Source organism: Zalophus californianus, chromosome 2 (assembly GCF_009762305.2).
Source record: "Zalophus californianus isolate mZalCal1 chromosome 2, mZalCal1.pri.v2, whole genome shotgun sequence".
Lineage (NCBI taxonomy): Eukaryota > Metazoa > Chordata > Mammalia > Carnivora > Otariidae > Zalophus > Zalophus californianus.
This window is the reverse complement of record NC_045596.1, coordinates 188,700,873-188,727,446: the sequence shown is the minus strand read 5'-3', so window position 1 is coordinate 188,727,446 and position 26,574 is coordinate 188,700,873. Positions and strand designations below refer to the sequence as shown.

The following is a 26,574-nucleotide window of genomic DNA, read 5'->3' as shown; positions in this document are numbered from 1 at the left end:
CGAAGGGGCAAGAGAAAGCTCTGGAGATTTCTAATGCAATCTTCTCAAATCTTTGGCTGAGTAAACATGGTCTAAAATATGACAAGGATGGGGAAAGAAAGCAGTAGGACTAGGAATAGTTTCCATCTACGAGCCAGAATGGAGAGACCTCATAAGTTATGGAGTAGTAGAGAGACCTCAGTAGTGGGGCCCTGTTAGTCTAAGGCTAAAAGGCGCTTCTGGAACTGCCATTAGCAAAATTACAAGCAAACCTTGAATGGATCACATTTATTTATTTATTTATTTATTTATTTATTTTAAAGATTTTATTTATTTATTTGACAGAGAGAGAGACAGCGAGAGAGGGAACACAAGCAGGGGGAGTGGGAGAGGGAGAAGCAGGCTTCCCGCTGAGCAGGGAGCCTGATGCGGGGCTCAATCCCAGGACCCTGAGGTCATGACCTGAGCTGAAGGCAGTCGTTTAACCAACTGAGCCACCCAGGAACCCCTGGGTCACATTTATTTAAACCAGTTTAACTGTGATAGAAGAAGGTCCATCACTCTTTAAAAGAATGCATCAAGATTCAGCACCAACGATGTAAAATTCACAATGGCCAACATCTAGTCAAAAATTTCCATGCGTGTTTGGGAATGAGAGTAGGGAGCAGAAGCAGAAGGAAGGGATCCCCAAGGGGCATGAGGAAGCTTTCAGGGGAATGATGAATATATTTTTTATCTTGATTATGTTGGTGGTTTTGTGGGTATATGCATACGTCAGTACTTACCAAAGTATACAGTTTAAGCATACTCACTTTAATATGCCAGTTATGCATCAATAAAGCTATTAAAAATTGCCAAGCATTCAAAGAAGCAAGAAAATACAACTTGTAACAAAAAGTCATGGCTATTACTTAATTAGCAGGCAAACATATTAAAAGGTATTACACACATGCTCAGTAATGCAGAAGAAAACATGATAAGAGAAAATAAAGATATAAAAAAGATCAAAATGGAAGTTTTATGGATTATATATATAATATCAGAAACGAAAAATACACTGGTTGAGAACAACCTATATGCTGAGTAAAAAGATCAGTGAATTTAAGACATAGGAATAGAAACTATCCAAAATGAATTACACAGATGAAAAAAGCCTGAGAAAAATTTAACAGCACATCAGTGTCCTCTAGCACAGTATTAAATGATCTGATGTATATGTTAGAGTCCCCACAGAAGAGCAAGGAGGAGGAAATCACAAAAAGTGCTTGAAGAAATTAAAAGTCTATAGGTACAGGAAGGTACTCCAAAGCAGAATAAAAACAGAAATCACACCAAGGTATATCATAATTAAAATGCTGAAAATCAGTGATAAAAAAACAATCTTAAAAGCAGCCATAGAAATTAGACAGTTACGTACAGTGGAACAAAGATAATTACAACAGATTTCTCATCAGAAGCTATGCAACTGACAAGGCAGTGGAGTGATATCTTAAGAGTACTGAACAAAAAAATGTCAACATAGATGGCTATACCTAATGAAAATATCTTTCAAAACTGAAGGCAAAAACAACTCACTTCAAAAATGGGCAAGGCACTTTAACAGACATTTCTCCAAAGAAGATGTGCAAATTTGCCATAAGCATATGAAGAGATGACAAACATCACTAGTCATTAGGGAAATGCAAATCAAAGCCACAATGAGATATCACCTGACACCCATTAGGAAGTTTTTGTTTTTATTTTTGTTTTTAAAGGGCAAAATAACAAGTATTGGTGGAGAAATTGGTACTCTTATGCATTGCTGGTAGGGATAGAAAATGGTACAACCACTGTGGAAAACAGTCTCTGCCATAGATTTTTCTTTTCAGTTTTTGGGAACATTATTAAAAACATGAAAACCATTCTTAACTCATGAGCCATAAAAAATTGGGCCGCAGGGTGTGTTTGACCCACAAGCTGTCATTTACTGATCTTTGCCCTGAGAAACCACTGAGAAAATATAGAGATATTAGAGGTATTGCTAAATAATGGAGATAAAATGGAATCATAAAAAAATATATAGCTAATCCAAAAGGAGGCAGGAATAAAGGTAGAAAGGATAAAAGAATATATGTGACAATTAAAAAACAAATATAAAGGTAATAAATTTAAACCCAGCTATACCAATAATTACACTAAATGTAAATGGTGTACATGCTCCAGTTAAAAGGCAGAAATTATCAGAAGGGTTGAAATAAGACTCAACTTTATGATGGCTGCAACAGAGCTATTTTAAATGTGAAGACCCAGACTGCTTATAAATTAAAGGAATGAAAAATATCTACCATGAAAATACAAATGCAAAGAAAGTTGCAGTTGTCATATTATTATCAAAGTAAACTTTAGAACAAGGATATTTTTACCAGGGGTTTTATACTAATAAATAAGTCAGTTCCGCAAAGACATAAAGATGTATGTACATAATCCTAAAGATGTACACACATAGAAACAGAGCTTCCTGATACCTGAAGTAAAGACCAATGAGGCTGAAAGGAGAATGACAAAGTCACAGTTATAGTTGGATATATCAGTACTCCTTTCTCAGTAATTAATGGAATATATAGACAGAAAATCAGCACAGTTGTTGAAGTTTTGAACAGTACCATCAAACCAACCTGATCTAATTAACATTTGTAGAACACACTATCTAAAAACAGCAGAACGATATTATTTTCAAATGTAGGCACATCCCCCAAGGAGAACTTACTCAGAGCAATGAACAGAAGCCTCAGTACATTCAAGGGGACTGAAATTAAACGGAGCATGATTATAGTGGAATTAAACAAGACCTCAAAAACAGACCTATCTGGAAAAACTTTAAGTACTTGGAAATTTCTAGCATATTTCTTAATAATTCATTGGTCAAAGAAGAAAGCAGACAAAGTATATTTTTTTAATATTTTGAACTAAATGAAAATGGAAATACATAAAAATTTATGGGATGTAGCTAAAACAATGCTCAGAGGGAGGTCATTGGGAATTGGAACTCTCACACATTACTACAGAATGCAAAGTAGTACAGCCACTTTGGAAAACAGCTTAGCGGTTTCTTATAAAATTAAATATACACTTAAACTTTTACCCAGCAATCCCACTTGTAGGTATGTATCCAAAGAAATGAAAGCATATATATACCCACACAAAGATTTGAGTGTAGATACTCACAGGATCTTTATTCTTACTAGCCCAAGCCTGGAAATCACCTAAATGCCTATCAGTGAATGAATGGATAAACAAGTTGTGGTTTATCCATAAAATGCAGTTTATGGTTTATCCCTGAAAACAAGCTTCTGATACTCACAAAATGGATGAATTTCAAAAACAATATGACAAGTGAAAGAAGCTAGCCTTGAAAGTCTACTGATTGTATGCCTCCAGTTGGCGCTTGAGCACCATGGGCTTGAACTACCCAGGTCCACTTATACATTGATTTTTTTTTTATAAATATAGTGCAGTACTGTAAATATATTTTCTCTTCCTTATGATTCCCAAGTAACCTTTTCTCTAGCTTACTTTACTGTAAAAATAGTTATATAATACTTATATACAACATATGGCTAATTGACTGTTCATGTTATTTGTGAGGCTTCCAGTCAACAGTAGGCTATTTTGTGGGGGAGTCAAAAGTTAAATGCAGATTTTCTACTGCACAGGGGCTCGGTTCCCCTAACCCTTGCGTTGTTCAAGGAAATTCTTGAAAAGGAACAACCGAGAGAGGTGGTGAAGAAGTTAGGTGGGAGAGAGTTCATGTGAAGGTCTTGATATCAGAGAAGTTGTGGGATCTTCACTAGAGGGAGAAGAGGTGAGAGTACTGATCTAGGCAATGGAGTGAAGACGGGGCACGTGAGCCTTGTAGACCACCATAAAAACCGGGGAAGTTAATCTGAAAGAGGCAGCCACTTGACGAAGTTCTAATGATTTGTATTTATTTTCTGCTAGTTTAATTGATATATAATGATACCAGCGGTTTCCGTTTTATCTTTGTTAAGAGGTGATTTATTGTGTGTGTGTGTGTGTGTGTGTGTGCATATGTGATGCTCTACCTCTTCTATTACCATTTGCTGGTTTATTTATTTATTATCCAGCAGCTTTATTGAGAAATAATTCACATACCATACATTTTACCTATATGTAAAATGTACAGTCACTGGGTTTCAGTATGCTCACAGTTGTATACCCACGGTCGCAATCTTAATTGTAGAACATTTTTGTCTCCCCCAAAAGGAACCTTGTACTTACTAGTAGTTCCTACCTAGTCCCCACACAAGCCCCAAGCAACAACTGATTTCCTTTCTGTCTCTAGATTTACCCGTTCTGGATGGTTCATATAAATGGAATCCTGTAATATGTGGTCTTTGTGTTTGGCTTCTTACACTTAGCACAATGTTTTCCAGGCTCATCCATGTGGTAGCAGGTGTCAGGACTTAATTCCTTTTTATTGCTGAACGATATTCCATTGTACAGACATACCATATTTCATCTCTTCACTCATTAGTTGGTGTTTATTTGGATTGTTTCCACTTTGGGGCCACTATGAATAATATGAACATTACTGCACAAGTGTTTATGTGGACATATGTTTTCATTTTTCTTGGGTAGGTGGAATTGTTGGGTCATATGGCAACTTATTGGCTTATTTTAATTACTTGTGGAGATCTAACATTGGACCTTCTGTATTTTTATTTATTATGTATATCTCCAGGTGTAGTATATTTCATAAATATTTCTTACAATTTTTTCCAGTGGCTTTTGCTTTATTTTCTTCTTACTGTTGTTAAAGTTTGAGTTTTTTAAAAATATATATACATTGTATTCAATCATCTTGTTTCTGATGACAGAATCCATTTATTTAGTCATCACGAATGGTTCCAACAGCATGCGGGGTTCTGTTTTCCTCTATTCTTCAGTAAAGTCAAAAAATGTTTTATTATTGATCCCTTTTCTATCTGGAGCTGATTTCTCATTTTCTTTGAAGGTGACTTTTGAGGTGAGGCAGGGTGGTGAAGGATTTTCAGGGAATTGGAAGTGGTGGTGAAGAGAAAGATCCCTAGAAGGAGCAAGCTGACAGTTGCCCTTTGTTGGCTTGCCGAAGGAGCTCTCGGCAAGATGGTAGAGAAAGTGGTGAAAGGGGAAGGTAGTCATTAGTAAAATGCCATTTTGTTCATTATAGCTTTAATGTTGCAGGGTTCACTTTTTAGGGCAAACTTCTGAAACCTGCCTGTCTTGTGATCCTTCCAAGGTCCACAGATTTCTGGAATTTACTTTTCTCTTACTGTCATCTTCTTTCTCCTTCTTTTAAAATAAAACTTATTACGCCAGGATTGTCAGAAATCGGGAGAAGCTCCGTGATTTCCAGTCATACTCATCACATTTAATCACAGCATCTTCCTGGTTTTCAGAAATAACTTTAAAATCAATTTAAAATGTCACTTGCTTTGGTGTACTCAGTATAGAAAGCGCGAAACGTGCGAAAGCCATGGATCTCTTCCTTCCAGTTTGATACTCTGGGTTGTGAGATTTGATTGCTTAGAAGTAAGTCTATAAAATTAGATGTTTGGCTATGGCAGAAAGTTGAGTATGTAAGAGACAGAAAGCGTGGTCTCCAGAGCTTGTGGGACTCTTCATGTTTTCAGTTTGGGTGGGCTATAAGAATAATGAAGTTTCTAAGGTAAAATAAGGGCCATAGATTTTATTTGGGTCATTTTCCAAAATTCTAGTTTGTCTTTGATCTTACATGTTTGTACTATCATGCCACTAATAACTAAAACATTTATGATTATAGTTTTAAAAACCTTCTCCTGGGCTCTGGATTATTCCCCACTGCTTGGTAGCAGTGTAAGCTTCAGCACATTACTTACTTATTCTTTTTTGGTTTGAGATTCCTCACCTATATAATAAGAAGTAAAACTATCTGTAGAATAGCCGTGAGGATTGAAAATAGGCATTTATATTTAGCACAATGCCGGGAATACATAAAGTCCTCGTGAATTTTAGCTGTCATTATTGCTTCCTGGTAGAGTCTATATTGTGCTAAATTTGCAAGTCAGCATTAGCATAATCCTTTAGCTATGATCTAAGGACATTGATTTTTATTTTCTGTGTCCTACATTTGATGAGGGTGGGATGGGAAATGGAAGAGGAGAAACAGTGATCCTCTAATAGTTAATGATGTCACGTGGTTCTCCGAGAAGAAAGGTTGTTGAACTAGTTCAGACCATATCCTTGAAACCGAATACAATTGGAAATGATGTTTGATTGGAAATAATACCTGTTTTCACTTGTCATTATGATAGAAATCAGACGTTTTCATAGTTAACAACGTAAAATGCAACATTGATACTTGGAGCTAAAGATCATTCAGGTAATCCACTACGAAGACTCCCCAAGATGGAAACAGTAGCTTACAGCGAGCGTTAGGTAAAATAAATAATGTGGAATGAAAGCAAGCACAGGGTAGCTTCCTCCATCTTTGTCACTCAGTGGACAATAAAATCTCACTCCCATCACTTAAACAGACAAGAATCTGGAAGTTCCAAAGTTAATTTTAGATTTTAAATGATAAGTTTTGAAAAAAAATTAAATTGGTGTGTCCAAATGATTTTTATGTAGAATGCTGTTTTATGTCAGTGGGATATGCTCGTTGTTTTAATTTGGTGGTTCTGAGTGAGTTCAGTATCGCCATTGTTTCTATCCACTGTGTTTTCAGAGGTAAAGACAGGCTTCAGGCCAGCTGTTTGAGTTGCTGTTGATTTTTGGATTAACTGTGGTTGTTGTTCTGAAATAAATATGTTACAGTCTTTGGTAAACAGCTCTTTAGAGGTGCTGTCAGAAGTAGAAGTACGGGTGGAATGAACTATTGATTACTGATGGCTCTTTTGACCTGATAATAATCAAATGCTACAACTGAAATGTCTTTATGATCCACTGCAAACAATCTCACTCTCTTCGTGAATATTAAAGTACTTCCACAATCCAGCTCAGATGGCTTCTTCTCCGTGAGGCCAGGCGGAAGTGCTCCTGTCCGCCTTTGGATTCCAGTAACATCGCTTGTACTTGTCTTTGTACTTAGAAAGTGGGCCTTGCACCATCGTTATTTGGGTTTACTTTTCCCTCATCAAATATAAGTGCCTTGGGGCACAAACTTAAATGTTCAGATAAACTCAACAGATATTTATCAACAGATAAATGATTGAATATCCATAGTACCCAAAGTGTTGTGCCTTAGGTGTGCAAACATGAATATCACACAGCTCTCGTCCTTGTCACTTTTTTTTAAATGATTTTTTTTTATTTGAGAGAGAGAGAGAGAGCACAAGCAGGGGGAAGGGCAGAGGGAGAAGCAGGCTCTCCGCTGAGCAAGGAGCCCGATATGGGACTTGATCCCAAGACCCTGGGATCATGACCTGAGCCGAAGGCAGACGCTCAACCAACTGAGCCACCCAGGCGTCCCTGTCCTTGTCACTTTATTCTACGTAGTGCCTACTCTCCCTCTTGATTTTTTTTTCTCATTTTCCAAGATGCCCTCTTTTCCCTCCGACTTCTCTTGCTGCTACTTTGCAGCGTGTTTTGCCCCTTCCTCTAGATTTCTGAATGATGAAGGTGCCTAAGGCGTGTTCCTAGACTCTTTTCTGTTTTCAGTACACACTCTATCTAGGTGATCTCATTTATTCTCATGCATTTAAAGTACTGTCTTGATGTCAGTGACTCTCAATTTTATATCTCTGGCCCAGACACTTTTGAACATCAAGCCTCCAGATTCCAATGGCCTTTGAAGTTTCCTGAGTATCAGAAAATTAAACGTCTCAAAGAACACCCTTGATCTTACTCCCAAATCTGGTCCCACCCTCCAGGGAGGCACCTTCGTGCCCCCACCTGGCAAGCCAAAATCCTGGCAGTAATCTTTGACACATCTTCTCCCTCACCCTGCGCCTTGAGCCCATCACCAAGTCCTGTTGATTCTGCCTCCCAAATATATTCTTCCTCTGGGCTCCAATCTGTATACACTGCCCCCAGGCCAACCCACGGTGCAGGTGGAATGGCCCCTTTTGGCCCCTCTGGTCCAATCACCAGAGTCATGACGGTGTCTTTTAAAAATCATAAAGCAGATCATGCTTTAAAATTCCTCCCCAGTTCTCCTTGTTCTTAAGATTTAGAAATCTTCCATGTGGCTTCAAAACTCTTAAGGCCTTCTCTTCCAGTTGGATCTCATGGTGCACGCCACCTCTGTAATCCAGCGAATGGTAGCGTTCTCTAAATCCCAGAGATTTTTTTTTAAAGACTTTATTTATTAAAGAGAGAGAGAGGGTGTGCACGAGTGGGTGGCAGAGGCAGAGGGAGAAGCAGACTCCCCGCCGAGAAGGGAGCCCGCTGTGGGACTCGATCCCGGGACCCTGGGATCATGACCTGAGCCGAAGGCAGATGCTTAACCAACCAGGCTCCCTAAATCCCAGAGATTTGACGAGTTTCCTCCTCTCGTGGTTTAGGGTTTGTGCACAAGCTCTGCCTTTTGAGGACCCCCGTTACCAGATGAAGCCCCACTGATCAGCTCTGCTTAAACATCATTTCCATAGACAGGCTTTACCCAGCTTCGCACACTAAATCAGGTCCTGTTCCCCTTTTTCATCCTGAAGTATCCCGAACCTTTCCTTTACATTCCCCATGGTAATTGGTAAGATTTATTTCATTGGATGATTATTTGCTCAACATCTGGCTCCCCCATTGTTCGGGAGGACCCGTGAGGGCAAAGATCTTGTCTAACTTTATTCACACTTGAGACCCAGGACCTGACAGACACATAGTGGAAAGTCAATAAATATTTGTGGAATGGATAGACTAAATAGGAAATAAACGTTCAAAAGCACCTTGAAATACTGTCTAACAGAATGTGCGTCAAACTTAAGGCTGTAATATGGAAGTAAATTTCTGACACCCACGTGAAGACCTTTAGTTTGTGACTAAACCAGACTTCTGCTGGTGTTTTGACCTATCACATTTTAGCATTGTCATCACCAAGACTGTATTTGGCAACAGGAAAAAAAAACATTTTTTTAATCAGATTGACGCTGGATGTTTATTGATCACACAATGCTTGCCCTTGTCATATTTATTCCTCATAGTGCCCGGTAGTCTTCTAGAAGTTTGGGGTGCAGCTGGTGTGATGGCAGCTTACTTTCCCATGGGGGGGGCAGACAGTAAACAAATACACAGAATGTTTCAGCTCTTGAGAAGTACCATGCACTAAGTAAAACTAATGGCATGGGTTGGGATGGTTGGGGAACTCCTATCCCAAAAGGTGACGTGTAAGCGGAGACCTGAGTGACAGGAGTCCGCTCTGGAAGATCTGAGGGAAAGCCTTCCAGCCAGGGGGAACAGCATGTTGCAGAAGCAGAGCGGGTATTGCCCGATACATTCGAGAAACAGAGAGGTGGCTGGCCGTCCCGGAGCGTAGCAAAGTAGGGAGGAGGAGCACGCGCAGAACAGAAACAGAAACCGGGATTTCAAGGTCTGACTCCCCCCTTCCTGGCTGTTTGTCACAAAATGGAGATAGTCAGGACAGCAGCTCGCAGGAATGTTGCTAAATATGATGATGAGGGTAAATATAGGGGATAATGAACGTCACTGATAATTTAAACATAATTAACCTGCCTTCCACAGAATTTATGTCAGGGGGAAGCCAGCAGAGTAAATGTTAAACTAATGGTTATGTCTGTGTGTTTAATAGTTTACTGATGGACGATCTCTTAAAATAGTGTTGCCAATTATTTACAAACATTCTTATTTACATTGCTCACAAAAGGTTAAAAAGCTGAAGAGAGAGCTCTCACAGATGAAGCAAGAATTGCTGTATAAAGAACAAGGCTTTGAAACGTTGCAACAGTGAGTATAAAATACTGAAATTGGGACTAATTCAAAGCCCCCTTACTCATACAAAGAAAATAGAAGTACAGATTGCCTAAGAGATTTCTCAAAGAAACATAAAGTAAAAATGGCTCAGAGCTCTGCACCAAAAACCAATCAACCAACAAACGAAAAACTTGGGAAAATCTATCTCCTTTGAAAAGGGCTAAAGCTTTATGAACCATTGGCGAGTCAGAGAAACCATTGAGACCCTTCACTTTGTCTGGGCACCTGCCAGCCTGCTCTAAGATTGAGGTTCGTGCTAAGGGAATAGTCGCAAGAGCGCCTCCACGTGCGGCTCTCACGTCTGGACGACGTGAGCCTCTCCTGCCCGGAGCCCTTGGTTGGAGATGTCTCTCTGCCCCTTTGTCAGCCCCAGGCCCCACCTAACTGGGGCTGAGCTCAGGGAGCGAGTCAGGTGGTCAGCAGAGAAGCTTGAGTGGGTTCCTCATTTCCTGCCTTTCTTCTGTCCTTTCCATTCTGTAGTCAAGTCTGATGGGCTACTGGCCTGACTCTAGACTGGACCAGGCCAAGGGAGATGTAGACGGCAGAGGGTAGCGGATTCTGGAATCTCCTGCTCCGTTCCCAGTCCCCGGAAGCCACCGTTCTCCCAGCTGACAAGGTCCTGCCCGGCTAAACCCTGACAGGCACACCGGGCTTTCCAGCCCTAACGATCCCTACCACCCGGTCTCTGGTGTGAGGCAAGAAGCTGATGGTTTTCACAGCCACATGACCACAGAGAGGATTGAAGGCATTATCCCTCAAAAGGCATTCAACTGCTTTTTTTTTTTTTTTTTTTACTTCCCTCCTCTGTGTGCGGGGCTCTGTGCCAACCGTGGTGCGGTGTTTATAGAGAGTCCCTGATGGCCTGCACGTTCTTCGCCCCCCGCCGCCCCCCCCGACCCTGGTCTCCCTCTGTAGCAATCCAAGGCAGCAAGGCACTACCCCTTTTAAAGATGCTGTGTGTTTGTTGGCCAGACAAAACACAAGCTGGTTGTTCTGTGTGTTTGCATGATGAGTTACGGCTCAGGATACCAGTCATGACTCCTGACCATCAGTCATACGGCTGATTTCAGATATGGGTCTTAGGGCTCAGGCTTTTGGCCACTCACCTCAAGTAAGCGTCACCCTTGCATTCTTTCAGATGCTCCCCTCCTAGTGGTTCTCAAACCTGGCTGCATATCACGGTCATCTGAGGGGCTTTTTAAAAAAATACCTGTTTCTGGTCTCCATCTAGGTATATTTTGTGCAATCCCTAGGTAGTTCTCGAGTATGGCTGTGTTCTAAGAACCTCAGCCGGCTGCAGAGCCCCCCCGAAGAACTGAGCAGACCGAGAATGACATAAATGTGATACTTGGTAAATGCATATCAACATAAAGGAGGGCTTTGTGGTGGGAGTGAAGAGAAAACAAGCTCTGAAGAGCCCTACAAAATGGTTAGCTATACATTAAACATTTTTAAGGCACATGAAATTGTAACTCATGTCACCACCCGGGATTAAAGGTTAGCCAAACTTGCTGTTTTTGTTTTATTGATACAACAATGCTGTATTGTTTTAAAGCAGTTTGCTTGCAAGCAATTTTTATAGGAATCCAAGGCATGTTTAAGAATCTGTCAATAACATTCCACAAGAAAACAATAGACATTTGTTGTAGAAATTCAGGCATTCTCTTGCAATGATTCTAATCCCTTGAACCAAGAGCAGAAAGATATGATATCTAACATCAGAGACCTCTCTTGCTGATCCTAACTCTAGACAAAATAAAGCTGTTTTCATTCAAATGTTAACCACCATACTACTAGAACGTTGAATAATGATTGAACCCAGAGACCATACTTTGCAAAAAACCACATTCCTGATACTATAAAGGGACTTTTCCTTGGGGTTTTGACAGAAAATACATTTCAGGAAAAGATTTAAATAGAATCCCACGGCAGGCTTTTGTAACTTTTCATTTATTCCCAACAGAATGGACTATTTTTGCCAAATCTGGAGCTATAATGTAATTTGAACTCAGGCTTTCGTTTTACTGAGTACACGAGTTTATGCTGGATGAATGAATATAGTTTTATTCTCTGCATTATTCATTTCAGTCTGTGGTCCCAGAGTTGACTTGGGCCTAGGCCGTAGCATAGCTTATGTGTAGACACATACCACCAGGAAGATATTCCTACTTTGCCACCTTCGGCATTCACTCAAAAGTGGAAAATGAGAAGTGAAACACTCGGCCAGCCAAAAATGTACACCTAGCCTATGAAAATCTGGCTCCGGGGGCACATATTCTCCAGGGAAGGCTTGCAAATGGGAATCTCTTCTCTTTCGGAAGAGACCAAGATATAGGAGAAATTAATAATATGGTACTCAGAATCCCCACCCCCCCCAAAAAAAAAAACCAAACAAACTTTAAAAAAAAAATTTTTTTAGGGAAGAATATAAAATTGTATTCCTCAAATTAAGAACAAAAAACACAGTACTTTGTTTTAAAAATCAGCAATTAATGCTAATATTTTTTTGATTTTGTTTGACTTTATCTTATGGTCAGTTGGGGTCAAAAAAAGAGAGAAAAGGTGGGAGATGAAGAGTTGAGGAGAAAAGGAGAAACGTGGAGATAAAGGGAAAAGCAACAGGTAGAGGAAAACAGAGGTGCTCAGAGAAGGCAGAAGGGAGTTGGAGAGAAAGATCAGAAGGGCTCCCCGGCGGGGGTGGAGTGGGGGTGGGCCCTGAGTTGACCTGGCTTGCCCTTGTCATGTTGAGCACCCAGCAGAGCAGTAGGCAGCCAGGACATTTTTATCTAGTTTTAAAGCTCTCTGAAATGTAAATGAGCAGTCTTGACGTAGTCCTGCCTTTATTTTTTTTTTAATTTTTTATTGTTATGTTAATCACCATACATTACATCATTAGTTCTTGATGTAGTGTTCCACGATTCATTGTTTGTGCAGAACACCCAGTGCTCCACGCAGAACGTGCCCTCTTTAATACCCATCACCAGGCTAACCCGTCCCCCCGCCCCCTCCCCTCTAGAACCCTCAGTTTGTTTCTCAGAGTCCATCGGCTCTCATGGTTCGTCTCCCCCTCCGACTTACTCCCCTTCATTTATTTTTAAGTGTTAAAGTTGATTTCTGAAAACAGCTTACCTATCTTTTTTGTTTTCTAATGCTAAAGTTGATGTCTGACTTAAAAATTTAACTGTTAGATTCTGAAGGTTTTAGACAAATAGGAAGAAATCACTTGGGCTTTAGAAATTCATTTTGACACAGTTTGAGAGTCCTGTGTTAATAGCTGTCTCATGAAATCTCACAGATTTTTTTTTTTAAATTAAAATAGGCCTTTGGTCTCAACTAGGTTGGTAGATATAATACCTAAGGGAGCCAACAATTTCAGTGAGAAATCCCTTCCCAAATAAATGGAATTAACCAATATTCAAAGTACCGCCTGAGCTTTTTATCTATTTGATAAGGGTAATAGTCGTAAGTGCCCTGAGCCTGAATCTGTCATTTTGAGGATTGTCCCCCTACTAACAAAGTGTTTATACAAGTTAGGGGCTAAAGTTGCGTAAACCTTCCCGTTTTGCTTTTTCACTTAGAGGAAGTGTGATCTCTAGGGTCCCTTCCCGCCCTAAACACTGTGTGCGTGCACTCGCACCTGCTTAATTCAGTGACTTCGTTAGTTGTACTTTTATTATCGAATAACCTTATGATGAAATTCCTTTTATTTTCTTAGGTTAAGACTTTGTTCAGCAACAATAAAATATTTACTAAAAGAGTACTTGGGGAAATATGTTATCTGCCAACTGTACTTGCTTGAGTAAACTTTGTTTGGAAGAGTGAATAGGATGGCATTGTTGGTGGGTTCTCTTTTGGTTTTGTTTTCAGATTATACCCCTCACATTGAAATAAATATAAATTATTAAATGTTTTAAACCAAATGAGCTCAGAGCCAGTTCTCTGTGGTTTCAAAGGTGCCATTTCTCTGTGGATAAGACTACTAAGACTTTGTCGAAGAATGAGAGTCGATGGCCGATGAGGCAGAGGCATAGTTGTATGTCCTTCCAGGGAACCCCAAGTTGTATTCAGAATGAATCCTGGGCAGCATCGGTGGTTGGAGAGAATCAGGAGAGTGAGAGTGAGGACACTGTTAAACCATTTTTTTAAAAAAAAAGAGTGCAGTAACTTGGTTGGGCCCTTCATGCGCAAAGAGTTAGGTTACTTGAAATCCTCTGACGTAGGGTGACCAAGCGAACTGTAAGGACATTTGGTGAGCAGATCTGGGGGGTGCGATAAATGAGCTCCTTGAAGAGCTTTTTATTCAACGTTAGTTGACAGATGAGTACATCTACCCTTCTGCCGTATTCCTAGATTTGATCTTGTCAGTAAGGCAAGCAGTTTTATGTCGAATCCTGTCATAAAAACAGAACAAGTACCTTTCATATATTTGAAAAGAAACAAGAAACTAACCACACACGATCCAGATATTGTAAGATCCTCACTAGTATAAATACTAATCACTCGCATTTCAGAAAGGCCTGTCAGCCCGTAGGCACTGTGCTTGGTTTGGCACAGACATTACAGCATATGTAAAATTAGGCAACGGTGAGGAATCCCGAACTTCCTGTAGTTGTCCAGTTTATTGGCACTTCTGTCCTGCTAAATCCTTTCCCTGGGGCCTTAACCTTTCTCAGGGTGGAGGTCAGGCTTAGCATGAGGAAGTTTGAATTCGGCCCATCGTGGGGTCACCCAAACCAACTGAAGACAAAATAACTGAGCCTGAAAATGATGAGGAGTGTACGGGGCATGAGGTGGGCGATGGGAGAGTGTGAGCTAGAAGTGGTTGGAAGAGAAAGCAGGAGGAACGGTCCGCTTGAAAGGATGATACTGGTACGTATCAGAAGGCAAGTAACAGAACCATCACCCAACTCCAACAATCCGAAAACCAGTTCCTATACTGTTGGCTTAACTTGTACTCTTGTCAACAGTCTTTGACTTTTTTTCTCTTTTCCTTTTTTTTTTTTTCTTTTAACAGAATAGATAAAAAAATGTCTGGAGGCCAGAGTGGCTATGAACTTAGTGAAGCCAAAGCCATTCTAACTGAACTGAAATCGATCAGAAAGGCTATTAGCTCAGGAGAAAAAGAAAAGCAAGATCTGATGCAGGTATGTTGCAAAACATTTTGTTAAGTCAGACAAAATGTTGGGCTGGGGCCCCAGAAACTCGCCTTGAGGCAGAAGTTCTCCGTCAGTGTCTGGATGGCCCTTTCTCCCACTGCCTCATTCAGACTTTGTTCTAGGCACTGAGGCCATGGGCTGCGTTGGAGGTAAACAGGTGGGTTCCGAGGTTCTGCTATGCTTATTTGAAGGCAGGCCTTGGATGGCCTTTGAGACAGGAGGTGGTGGATCCTGGAGCCCATCTGAGATGAGCATTTTGGTGCACCTACAACTCACTAAAACTTCGTGTGGAACCCAGATAAACAGGGTTGTCTAAACCGCGATCCTCAGCCCAGGATGCAGAAAGGGCACGTCACGTGTCATCAGTGAGCAGAGGATATGCCTTGAGGAGTGCGGGGAGGGTATATGAGGAGCTTAGAAGAGCTTTTCCCCACCCCACGTGACTCTGAGGTGCTATCTAGAGTTGGGGAGTGTTGACCCAGCTGCGGGACACCCATCTAGTCATCCTAAGAAAGTTGCTAATGGCAGAAGATCCCCTTGTTACACCTGACCGGTTCTCAGCCCAGGGGGCTTAGCTCCCAGGGATCCAGCCTTGTGTGTAAAACAAACAACCATTCAGTGATCAGTATCCTGCTTTTTAAATATCTATATTCAGTAGGTTTAGTCGGATTGAGTTTTCTTTTTTTTTCTGAAGAGTGTATCTCTTCCTCCTCCTCCTTTCCCTCCATCCCATAATTATCACAAGACCTGAGAATTCTTTGTATTTCAGATATTTGGAACCCTGAGTAAGGATTTAGTCTGTGTCTTGAGGAAAATGTTAGAACCAGTGGCTATGTTTGCATTCTTAGTAGAAACCCCACCTTTAAATACTATATTCAACTACTTCATGTCAGTTTTCAAAATGTCAATTGAATATAGGTACATATTCTTAAACACTTACAATTTTGCATTTAGGGAATTTTGAAATAACTTGCAAGAAGCGATCAAATAGAGAAGATTATAGTATTAATAGGAAATCCTTACAGGCATTGACTGTGTGCTGGGCGATCTTCTCCCTGCCTTGCATGAAAGTAGTTCATTTAATTCTGACAACAACCCAAGAGATGGGCACATACTATTCTCACTTACAGACAGGAAATTGCCATACACAAAAATTAAGTAACTTCCTCAAAGTCACACAGCTCAGAAGTGGTAGGACTTTGGTTCATACCTAGGTAGTCTTGCTCCAGAATATGGCATTTTAAAAATATATACGTGGAACACAGAAAACTTTATTTGGATGTATTTTTATTTTGTTCCACCATGATCCTGATGATTAAATCAGTAATTTAAATCAGTAATTCCTCAAATGCACACCATAGATCCTTTGGAAAAAGTTAGTAGAACTTGAGCAAATTTACATTGGAACTTTATAATTCAGCAATTTTAGGTTATCTTTGATTGTTCCCGTAAAGAAGAAATTTGGATTTATGCACGGACCAGATTAAATTAAAAGATTAGATTCCTTTTCAATTACTAAAGCATAGAAAACAATTGATTAGTAGATAGGGCAATCAACAATAGAGCTGAGAAGGACATTAGGTGGGCAGTTTCTGTGACTTTCAGACCTCTTTGACCACACAGTAAGAGATACATTCTAATGACAACCCAGTCATACACAAATGTCTTCATGTTTGGACACATACACACCGTATTTCTTAATACTTATTTCTTAATACTCTTAATACTAGTAACGTGGTCTGAATTAACAGTAGAGCTGAGAAGGACATTAGGTGGGCAGTTTCTGTGACTTTCAGACCTCTTTGACCCACAGTAAGAGATACATTCTAATGACAACCCAGTCATACACAAATGTCTTCATGTTTGGACACATACACACCATATTTCTTAATACTTATTTCTTAATACTCTTAATACTAGTAACGTGGTCTGAATTAATTTTCTAGTCTCTTCTTTTTCGTCAAAAAACATGCTAGTCGTCACCTACTACTAGATTGATGAGGTGCATGGTCGGCACAGACAGATTTGAAAAATACTAGTCTTTTCTCTGTACTGATGAAAAAATAGAAAAGACTTGCCCAAAGTCACTAAAAGGTTTCTTTGTTCTTTTCTGTAGTCTATTATTTGATGTGACCGCATGAGTTTTATTCCTCTTGTACATGTATTTTGCATAAATATTCCTTTGAAAGAAAATAAAGAAGGTTAGGTAAAAGGCACAAATCAGATCTCTGAGATTTCTAATTTGGGGGGACATTTCTCATTTTTTATCCTAAGAATCATAAATGTCAGGATTAAATCCTGGCTTTTCTTAAAGTTAGTAATCACGAGTTTCTTACCGTTTTTATTAGTGTTTTATGAGGGGGGAGGGTTGGTAGCAGTGTAGCTAAGATCTTTCTCCTTTTTAATACTTTCACTTGCTCACATCCTCTCTTTAAAGTAAGCTCAGTTCGGGACACCTGGGTGGCTCAGTCGGTTAAGCGTCTGCCTTCAGCTCCGGTTATGATCCAGGGTCCTGGGATTGAGCCTCCATGTCGGGCTGTCTGCTCAGCAGGGAGCCTGCTTCTCCCTCTGCTTGTGCTCTCTCTCTCTCTCTCTGTCAAATAAATAAATAAAATCTTTAAAAATGAATAAAATAAAGTAAGCTCAGTGTATTAAGTGTGGGCGCCGACAGCAGGCCCATTCACTTTACAAGACCAGACATTATCCCTCTGGCAGTGCCACGCAGTCGGCGTAAGGACAGGCTTGGGATCAGCCGCCAGGACCGCAACTCCTGGCCCTCAGTCTCCTCATCTCTGACGTTAGTGGGAGCAGATAATCCCTTTGGTTCCGTCCCGATGTAGAGTGGCATAATTATAGAAGTCGGCTAAGTAGGAAGTTTGCTTGCTAGATCTACAATGAGATTGCATTGTAGGCATTCCATGTTTCCATAATTTCTGCCGCATGAAGTGAGTAGTTGAAATGAGTCTTTTTAAAATAGAGCTCTTTTCAATGACATTTTAAAAACAAGAAATGCACGTATTCCATATAAAGATGCCATTATACACAGCGTGAATAATTCCCATGCTGTCTTGGGGAAGGTAAGATAACCCGTTTATTATGATTTCACATACTTCCAAAGTCACACGTTGTGTATGTACAAAATCATTCTAATCTTATTTTTTCAGTAATTTAAAATGATAAGTACCTGTTAAAGTCGTTTTTCTATGACGATCGTGTCTTTCAGTTTGAGTTTACCTGCTGGGGAAGTTTTTCGTCTTAACGTGTTAAGCTCTATGTAGGACTTCGTGTTTCCTCAACAGAGTCTTGCTAAGCTGCAGGAGCGGTTCCATTTGGATCAGAACATTGGCACATCCGAGCCAGACTTGAGATCCAGTCCTGTGAACTCCCGTTTATCTCTGTCCAGACAGACCCTTGACGCTGGGTCACAGACAAGCATTTCTGGAGATGTAAGTATCCACGTGGCAGGGCTGGCCCCAGTGCTGTCCTCGACGAGCCTCATCTACAGTACGAATGGCAAGTGGGACAGGAGCGAGCGAGGTGGTTTGCCCTGCAGCTGTGTGGACTCAATATTTCCTACTTCTAGATTGGTTTTAAAAAATCAGAGCCTTATCTCTTCTGTCTGGGTGCCACACATATCAGGATCTGTCCATATGGACGGCTTTGTTCAAACTTTCTCAGACCGTATTTATTTGGAGACGTTATTGAAAGGTTAGAGATGCATGAGAATTTAAGTTTTTCCTATTACATTTAAGGTCTTCGAAATTCAGACCTTTTCAATTAAACATTGAGGCTAATGAGAAACAAAAAAATATGCCTTAAAATTTTTTTTTTGTAGCTCAAAGGTTGTTTATATTAAAACGTTTAATTTGTGGCTTATGCCCAGCGTTTGACAATATTTAGTGTGGTTTGACTACTGTTAATTGTTTTGCATTCTCTTCTTTGGGACGCCGTTTAGCAGATACTCTTCTAGTCCAGTCCCAGGCACTTTCGTACTCCCTATTGCTTCTTTGAATTCTGTGCTATGAAAATAAAACAGGTAGAGAGCGACAGTAGGACTCACCTGTTTCAAAAATTGGTTTATGAAGTTACTTAGTCTATGTCCTTTGCATTTAGAAGCTAAGTGATGGAAATTGGGGTTCATGGAGACAAGGAAGTCAGTTTCAGTTCATAAATTTTATTGACCTGTACACCCTTCGTAAACTCTAAGATACCAGAAACATTGACCTAATTCTTTTTATCTTGAATTTAATGTGTGGAGAAAATGATGTTAAAGTCTTTGAAAAACAGACAAGCTTGAATTAAAAAGAAATGTTTTGCCCCTACTGAGACTAGAAAGTAAGTGCCTTTTTAAACTGGTGTTCCCAATTTCAAGACCTTCTTCTTTAGTTTTCCAATGACTTGTGCTTCTTAGAAACAAAAGCAGTTTACCTTCATTCATTAGCAGAGTTAGTTGACTTCTTTCCCTTTTGTTTTTTACCAGATCGGAGTGAGAAGTAGATCAAATTTAGCTGAAAAGGTCAGGCTGAGCCTACAGTATGAAGAAGCCAAAAGAAGGTAATAGCGGGGAGCTGTTCCATGTTCAGTGGTCAGTGGGCTCAAATGGTATTTTCTTTCCCAGAATTAATCTTTACTCCTATAGTGACATCTGCTGGGTGCTCCCCAACATCTTCTTACCAAGGTTACTCTTGAAGGTTTTTAGATGTAAAGATTGCAGACCCCCCCCCCTCCCCAGCTCGGCTTCTCCCCCCTGCCCACAGCTGAAGGACAGGGAGAATTAATGACAAGTGTGGGCATGAAATTGCCCCCTTCCCTTCTGGAAGAAAGAAGCTTTGAGCTTGTCCAGTACTTACTCACAAGTAGAAGCGGGAAGATCGGTCTCTAAAGAATCATGATGCAGTGGCTCGGGTACAGGACTTAGAGGCCGAGGACCTCTGGGAGGTAAATAAGTGTAATTCCTTTGCTTTGTGGGGAGGACTTCCCGCCAAGGTCCTTGAAGATGCCGAAATATCTCTTCTGGTAACTGACTTTAGGGCAAAGGAGGAAAGATTCTTATTTCCCTCGTTTATCCTCTAGACCCTTAGAACCCTGTGCTTTATTTTCCTCACCTTGTGACTCTGTTGGGGCAGGCTCAGGAGACTTCTCCCTCCTCATCCAGTAGACAGGCTCAACTAGTTTTCATAATATGGACACCTTGCTCATTTTGAGAGAGAGGGTCATACTGATCTATTTGATTTCATTATTTTCCTTTTTAGAGTTTAAAAATGCTTTTGATTTATTATTTAGGAAGACATTGGGGGAAAAAAACCACAGTACCACCCTGGAGGCGATAGAGAAATTTATCATGTTCCTCCTCGAGAACATGGAAAACTCAGCTGAGAACCTGCTAGAATGTCATAGTTTGCTATCATAAGACCATCAGATAGAAAATAAAGTATATCCATTGTTACTGGTGATGAGGATTATTTAAAAGTAATTAGCCAAAGTTCTTGGAGGTTATCTGGCTTTAACATAACAATTATTTGATTTGCCTAAATACCATATTTGCCTCTTTGTAGCCTCTGTTACTAATATTACTTAGTTCTTTGATGACTGGAAAACAAAAAACAACCCATAAACTTTGTTCTACAAATTACTAACCGTGTGTGCTTGAGCAGGTCAGTTTCTCTGGACAACATTCCACTCAGCTAATTTCAATACCTATAAGTTTTCCTGGGTAGAGTATACATTTCTTGAGGTTATAAAACATTTTATATACTTTATTGGCTGCTTCTCGGAGCCCAGGCAAACGCCTTACCCACCATAAGGATTGAGGACTGCTTTGTGATTTTGTGGCCCTCTGGCTGTGAGCATACCAACCCAATAGCGGCCACAGCTCCTGGGTTCTACTGTAAACAAAGCCCAGGATCTATGTCTGGCTTTCTGAAGGAGAATGGCCATAACTCAGAATTAATTTTGGAGAACGAGGCCTCGTGCCCCTGGGTTCTTTGGGGGCTCAGCTTGGCTTCCCTTGGATCAGCTTGAGCTTTCGCTTTACTCTGGCTGCTCACAGCTTATTCCATCTTTCTAGAAAGTGTACCTGGAAACCTTCATCATATCTTCTTCCCCAGATTTGGTGTACCCTTTCCAAATAAAATCCAAGACCCACCTGACGCCTGATCCCACAAGTAATAGGTGCCTTTCTTTCCTTCATTATGTTGTTGCTCCCAGTTCAGTTGTTAATTCAGTCGCATCAAAACTTAAGATATTGGTTCTTTCCCATTTGGTTGCTTCGCTGTCCTGTTCTCATTTGGGGTTTTATTTTAAAGTTACTAGCAATGCTGATGAGAAGGTAAATCTCGAGGGTTTGCGCATCTGTTGAAAATGTTCTCTTCTTCAATTCTAAGAGGCGGGTTGTATTTCCCTGAAACCTGTTTTCTCCTCCAGCCTTTGCTTTATGTGCTTAATGAAGCTAATAATATCATGCTTAGTTAGCATTTTGATGATTAATTTTCTCGCACACTGAGACAGTTGTGTATGGTTTTGTGGTTTTGGCTGAGGAATAGCTGATGTTACATCTATCATGAGTGCAGACACTGGGTAGAAATCAGAAGCACATTGTATGCACGGTGCCGGTGGAGGGCAATTTTTTTTTTTTTTTAACTCAAACAAGAAACTGTGGCCCAAGAATGTGGTTATACTTCCATCTTTGTTCCAATAACATTATTTTGTTTACCTTTTTTCTTCCCTCCTACAACTTCTTCCATTAAAAAGGAAAATAAAATGCCCTCTTTCTATTTTTCATATTCTGGTATGGGCTATACCAGTATCCACAGGGATCGTCCAGCTTTTTTTTTTCTTTTATAGGTGTACCGATCCCCTGTGCCAACACCAGTTGTGTTCATAATTTGCCTTGATGTGGTGCTGATGGTCAAAACAGCCATGTGCCATTTGCCTTGCGAACCATCCCGATAGTGCCCACAGTGCCCCGGAGCAAGTCGTTTGATTTGGGGGGCGGGGGTCAGAACGTTCTCATTCTGTCAGAAGTTAACTTGACCATTCAGCGGGAAGCTCGCGACATGGTGGACTCTGAGGTCAGGCAGAATGATGCAGCGGGTGACGTTCCTCTCTGCGGGTCTTTCCTGCTCCTCCTCCCATCTTCCCCTCCCTGCCCCCTGCCCTCCAGTACCTGCAGTCACTGTGCTGGCTGCCCGTCCGTGCTGGGGAAGGCGCTCCTGGATGGCTCTTGTGCACGGAGGGCACCCGGGTCCATGCAGTCACATCTACAGGGCTGGCTCAGCGAGCGCTCAAGAAACCGTGTACACACTGACTGCACAGCACACAGCTATAGCTGCAGGAGGATTCTGGCGGAGGAGGCCCGGGAGGGCAGGGCTGCTCCCTTTTCCTTGGCCACGTGGAACGTGCTGGATTGACTTTGTTGTAATACTGCTTGGCTGAGCCACTGCTCTCTCTTTTCCCCCACCCTTCCCTGACTGGCTCACATCCCAGTTGCTGCCCATGAGACACTGGGGACTACCATTTTCCTGGGGGACAGCATCTTTACCCAGAGGAACAAAATCTATAGTAATGTCCTGTCAGACAGCATTTACCTTCATTTTTTTTTTTAAATGGAAGCCCTCCGGGGGCGCCTGGGCGGCTCAGTTGGTTAAGCGTCTGCCTTCGGCTCAGGTCATGATCCCGGAGTCCTGGGATCGAGCCCCGCATCGGGCTCCCTGCTCAGCAGGGAGTCTGCTTCTCCCTCTCCTGCTCCCCCTGCTTGTGCACTCTCTCTCTCTCTCTCTCTCTCTCAATAAATAAATAAATAAAATCTTTATTAAAAAAACTAAAACTGAAAATAAATAAAACGGAAGCTCTCCAGGTATCCCTCCTGTCACCCTCCCCAGGCAGTCACACATCGGGGCGGCCGCCCGCGGCTCCCAGAGCTCTCTGCTTTTTAAGCTTCAGTGTACTTTGACCTTCACCCTTTTTTCAGATAGGCGGTGTGCTTGCTGGTGTTGGAAAGGTGAGGAAGAGGCAGCGGACGAGAGCCGGGTGTCAAGTCGGGCCCAGGGTCTGGAGGGCGGGGCTGTTGCTCTTCCCCTGCCTCCGGGGAGGGGAGGGTCACCCCTGAGTAAGGTCAGGACAGCAAGCACCCAGCCCCCCAACTTAGCCTGGTTCATGTTCTCGCTTTCTTGAGAGTTCTCAGTGTGTGCATCCCTCTCTTACCACTTTATTTTTAGTATGGCCAACTTAAAAATTGAACTGTCGAAACTGGACAGCGAGACGTGGCCTGGGGCTCTGGATATCGAGAAGGAGAAGCTGATGCTGATCCACGAGAAGGAAGAGCTTCTGAAAGAGCTTCAGTTCGTCACCCCGCAGAAACGCACTCGAGACGAACTGGAGCGCCTGGAAGGCGAGAGGCGGCGGCTGGAGGACGAGCTGCTGTCCGCGAGGGGTCCACCGAGCCGAGCTCTGGCCGAGAGGTTCGTTTTCATCCCTGGGGACAAGGACGCGTCCGGCCGTGCGCGGGAGTCTGAGCTGTGCCTGGAGGCCAGGTCCCCCAGGTCTTTGGAAATCTCCGTCGCATCTGTTGCCGGTGGACGGAGAGCCGGCACAAAGGGACCTTCTTTCCGTAGAGCAATAAAGCACACCCTCCTCATAGCCTGCGGTGTCAGTTCTTCTGTTCGTTAGGAAGGCGAAAATGCCCGTGACAGATGTTGAGTAAGTAAGGAATGTGGACATGAAACCAGGAATGCAGTCCATCGCTGACTGAGTCTGGTAACAATGGCTATAAACTACCGCACTCTGATAAGAAAGATTATCTGGACTGTTACAGCGCCGGCAGCTTCCTACTCGGGGGTTTATGACTCACAAGAATGCAAAAGTTTATTGCTTTTCATTTCACAAGGAAAAGACAACTTGCTCCCTTTGATATCTTTAACAGGTCACAAAATGTTCACTGGGATTTTGTCTGTCAGTCGAGCCCCTCCTGCGAAGCAGGTGAAAATGTATAGGGAAACACCTGACACGGTTTTCTGATCTTTCCGGGGGAAGGTGCGAATGGGTCATTTAATCCAAGAAAATCCAGTTCTGTAAGCAGATCAGCCGCAGGGTCAAGCAGGGGAACGTCTGGGTGGCAGTTGGCCAAGGAGACGTGTGTGAGGGAGCCTTCGGGTCCCGGCCTCGCTGGCAGGTATGGTCCCACCCCTGTCCCAGCCACAAGCCACAGCCCGTGCAGCCCTCTGGGACCCCTGCACACCCGTCCTGTAGGCCAGCAGTCCAGGTGCAGTGCCTGTCCCAGGATGACAGGAAGGAAGGTCACATCCGTATAATGTCAAGTGACTGGAAGTAAGTTTAAAACACCCAGCCATAATCTAATTGCCTTTCTTTTTTTTTTTTTTTTTTTAACTTCTTGGCTTCTTGCCTTCTAATTCCTTGTCCTCCATGAACGTGTAAGGCTGTGTGTCTACATAATATCGGAGCATTTGAAGTGTGGTGCGGGGAATGGTGGGAGGGAAAGCCTCGGACGTTGCTGGTTCGGTGTTAGCATGCGGACTTGCCTACCCTGAGTTTAGTCATCTGGGGAGAGTTGACTTTTGTGAGTTTGAAACTGGTGATCAAGGGAAGGCAGAGCTACAGCTCGGCGGCCGTACAGAGCAGGCGCAGGAGTCAGGAGGAAAAGCCTCTACAGCCTACGTTCCTTTACCATCTGAAAGCATTCTCATCGCCCACCTGCCCCGGCTGCCCTGACCTCTTGGTCCAGTGGTGCCGACTGAAGGCTCACTCTCAAGGCGGGTGTGAGCATGGCTGGCGGGGCGGTGGGGGGGCTGGGGGTGGGGACATGACCCACCCAACAGAGACCAGAAGGATCCAAAAGTAAGGGAGAGAGGGGCAGACTTTCGTTGTTTTCCTGAATTACCTTGATGTCGTGTCTGTGTTTATAGGTGTTAAATTTGTAGGATAAAAGGTTGCTAATCACCAGTAAACATGACGAAATGAGTAGCTTTTGTGTGGCCCACGTATAAAGCAGCAAGGGCACCTGCGCCTTGTGTCACACTTACTGTTACCTAATCATATGTGTGGAACGCACTGAGTGCGTCTCAGCTGTTCTCTGTAGTGTGTGAATCTGGGAAGGGCCTAGAAACAGCCTTTAGATTTGTTCTGGGAGAGAGAAAACAGATGTGTGTTTGTTTAATCAGCTTTTACAGGCATGATGTCTTGTGTGTTTTTTTTTTTTAAGGGCTAGAGCTTCAAAAATGACTGATGAAGTAACGTTAAAAATACAGTTTGTTCTGGCTTTTGTACTTTGGTTTGTGCATAATACATATAATAACTGTCCAAATTCCGGCAGAAACAGTAGGTTTTAACTCATCAGGAAGAGGAGCTATAAAATACTTATATAAAATAATTACATCTTCAGTGAGATCCAGCCATGGGGTTTGTCTCAGATGGGGAGTAAACAGTTTGAATGTCCCTCTAACTTATGATACCTGCATGCCCCGGTCTCCCACAACTGGACATTAGCAGGAAGGGACGTGTATATAATTGTGTTTTATATCTGTCGTATGTTGGTGGCCAGAAGCCAAATCCCTGTCATTATGTTGTTGTATAAGGTTGAGGGGACTAATACTTCCTTGCTTGAGCAACTTAGTTTTCTCACTGCTCTCCTTGGATGCAAACCCAGCATCTCACGTGTCTGAAAGAGCAGAGCCGCCTGCCGAAGGGAGCGCCGAGTCCTTTATTTTCCAAGTAGACACAGATGGTGTGGCTCTGGGTTTTGTTGTTCTTCTCAGTGGCTTTACCTTGCCCCCCTGTACTCTCTTACCTTTTCTTGATCTTCATTATTTCTTCTCACCTAGTGTATGTACTAGGTATGTAGTGTCTGTTTATTGTTACTGTTAAACTGAAACAAGGTGCCTTAGAAAGCAAGAGAATATCTCTAAACACGGTGCTTCCTCAGCCCTAAAGCAGGTGGTGTGGGGAGATACTTCTGGGAAATAAGATTCACTGTGTAAAACTTTGTTTCATCATAAAACAAATTATGCTTCACCAGTTCTAAATCCTTCAGTTTCCTCTTGGCACCCACCCAACTGCCATAGAAACCACTTCTGCATTCTCCCAAATTGTCCCGTTTTCCATTTACATGGCAGGTTTCTCATTATTTCAGGGGTGGCCTCAGGCAAGATTCTGAATCAGTGCTGAAAGTTGGTCTCAGAAGGAGCTAAGCTCACCTGAATTTCAGCCGGTGAGCATGACCCCAGAGTCCCCCGGCCGTGTGTGGCCAGCACCGCCCCGCACCAGGCCAAGCGCTCAAATGCAGTGACAGAGCTCCCACCGTGGGTCATAAAGCCCTCCAGGAAGAGGGAGATGCTCACTGTGGGGGACCATCAGCAAAGACAGTTGGCTCTCAAATGAAAAATGTCATTTTGTGTGGGACTTTTCACACATCTTCCATGTTCTCTCCATACAGCTACTGAAATTCCAAAACCTCTGTGCTTTTCTGTAGCTGATAAGATCTTAA

General features: G+C 42.1%; 1 protein-coding gene across 2 annotated transcripts in view; it reads left to right on the top strand.

The window, feature by feature from the left end:
• Window positions 1-26,574, top strand: part of WWC2 (WW and C2 domain containing 2) — a 199,498-nt gene that overhangs the window by 120,428 nt on the left and 52,496 nt on the right. For both annotated transcript variants that reach the window (XM_027598679.2, XM_027598681.1), the window contains 5 exons: window positions 9,815-9,894; window positions 14,936-15,065; window positions 18,377-18,523; window positions 19,558-19,631; window positions 23,294-23,536. In XM_027598679.2, coding sequence (XP_027454480.1) covers window positions 9,815-9,894; window positions 14,936-15,065; window positions 18,377-18,523; window positions 19,558-19,631; window positions 23,294-23,536 — 674 coding nt within the window. The remainder of the gene's footprint in view (window positions 1-9,814; window positions 9,895-14,935; window positions 15,066-18,376; window positions 18,524-19,557; window positions 19,632-23,293; window positions 23,537-26,574) is intronic.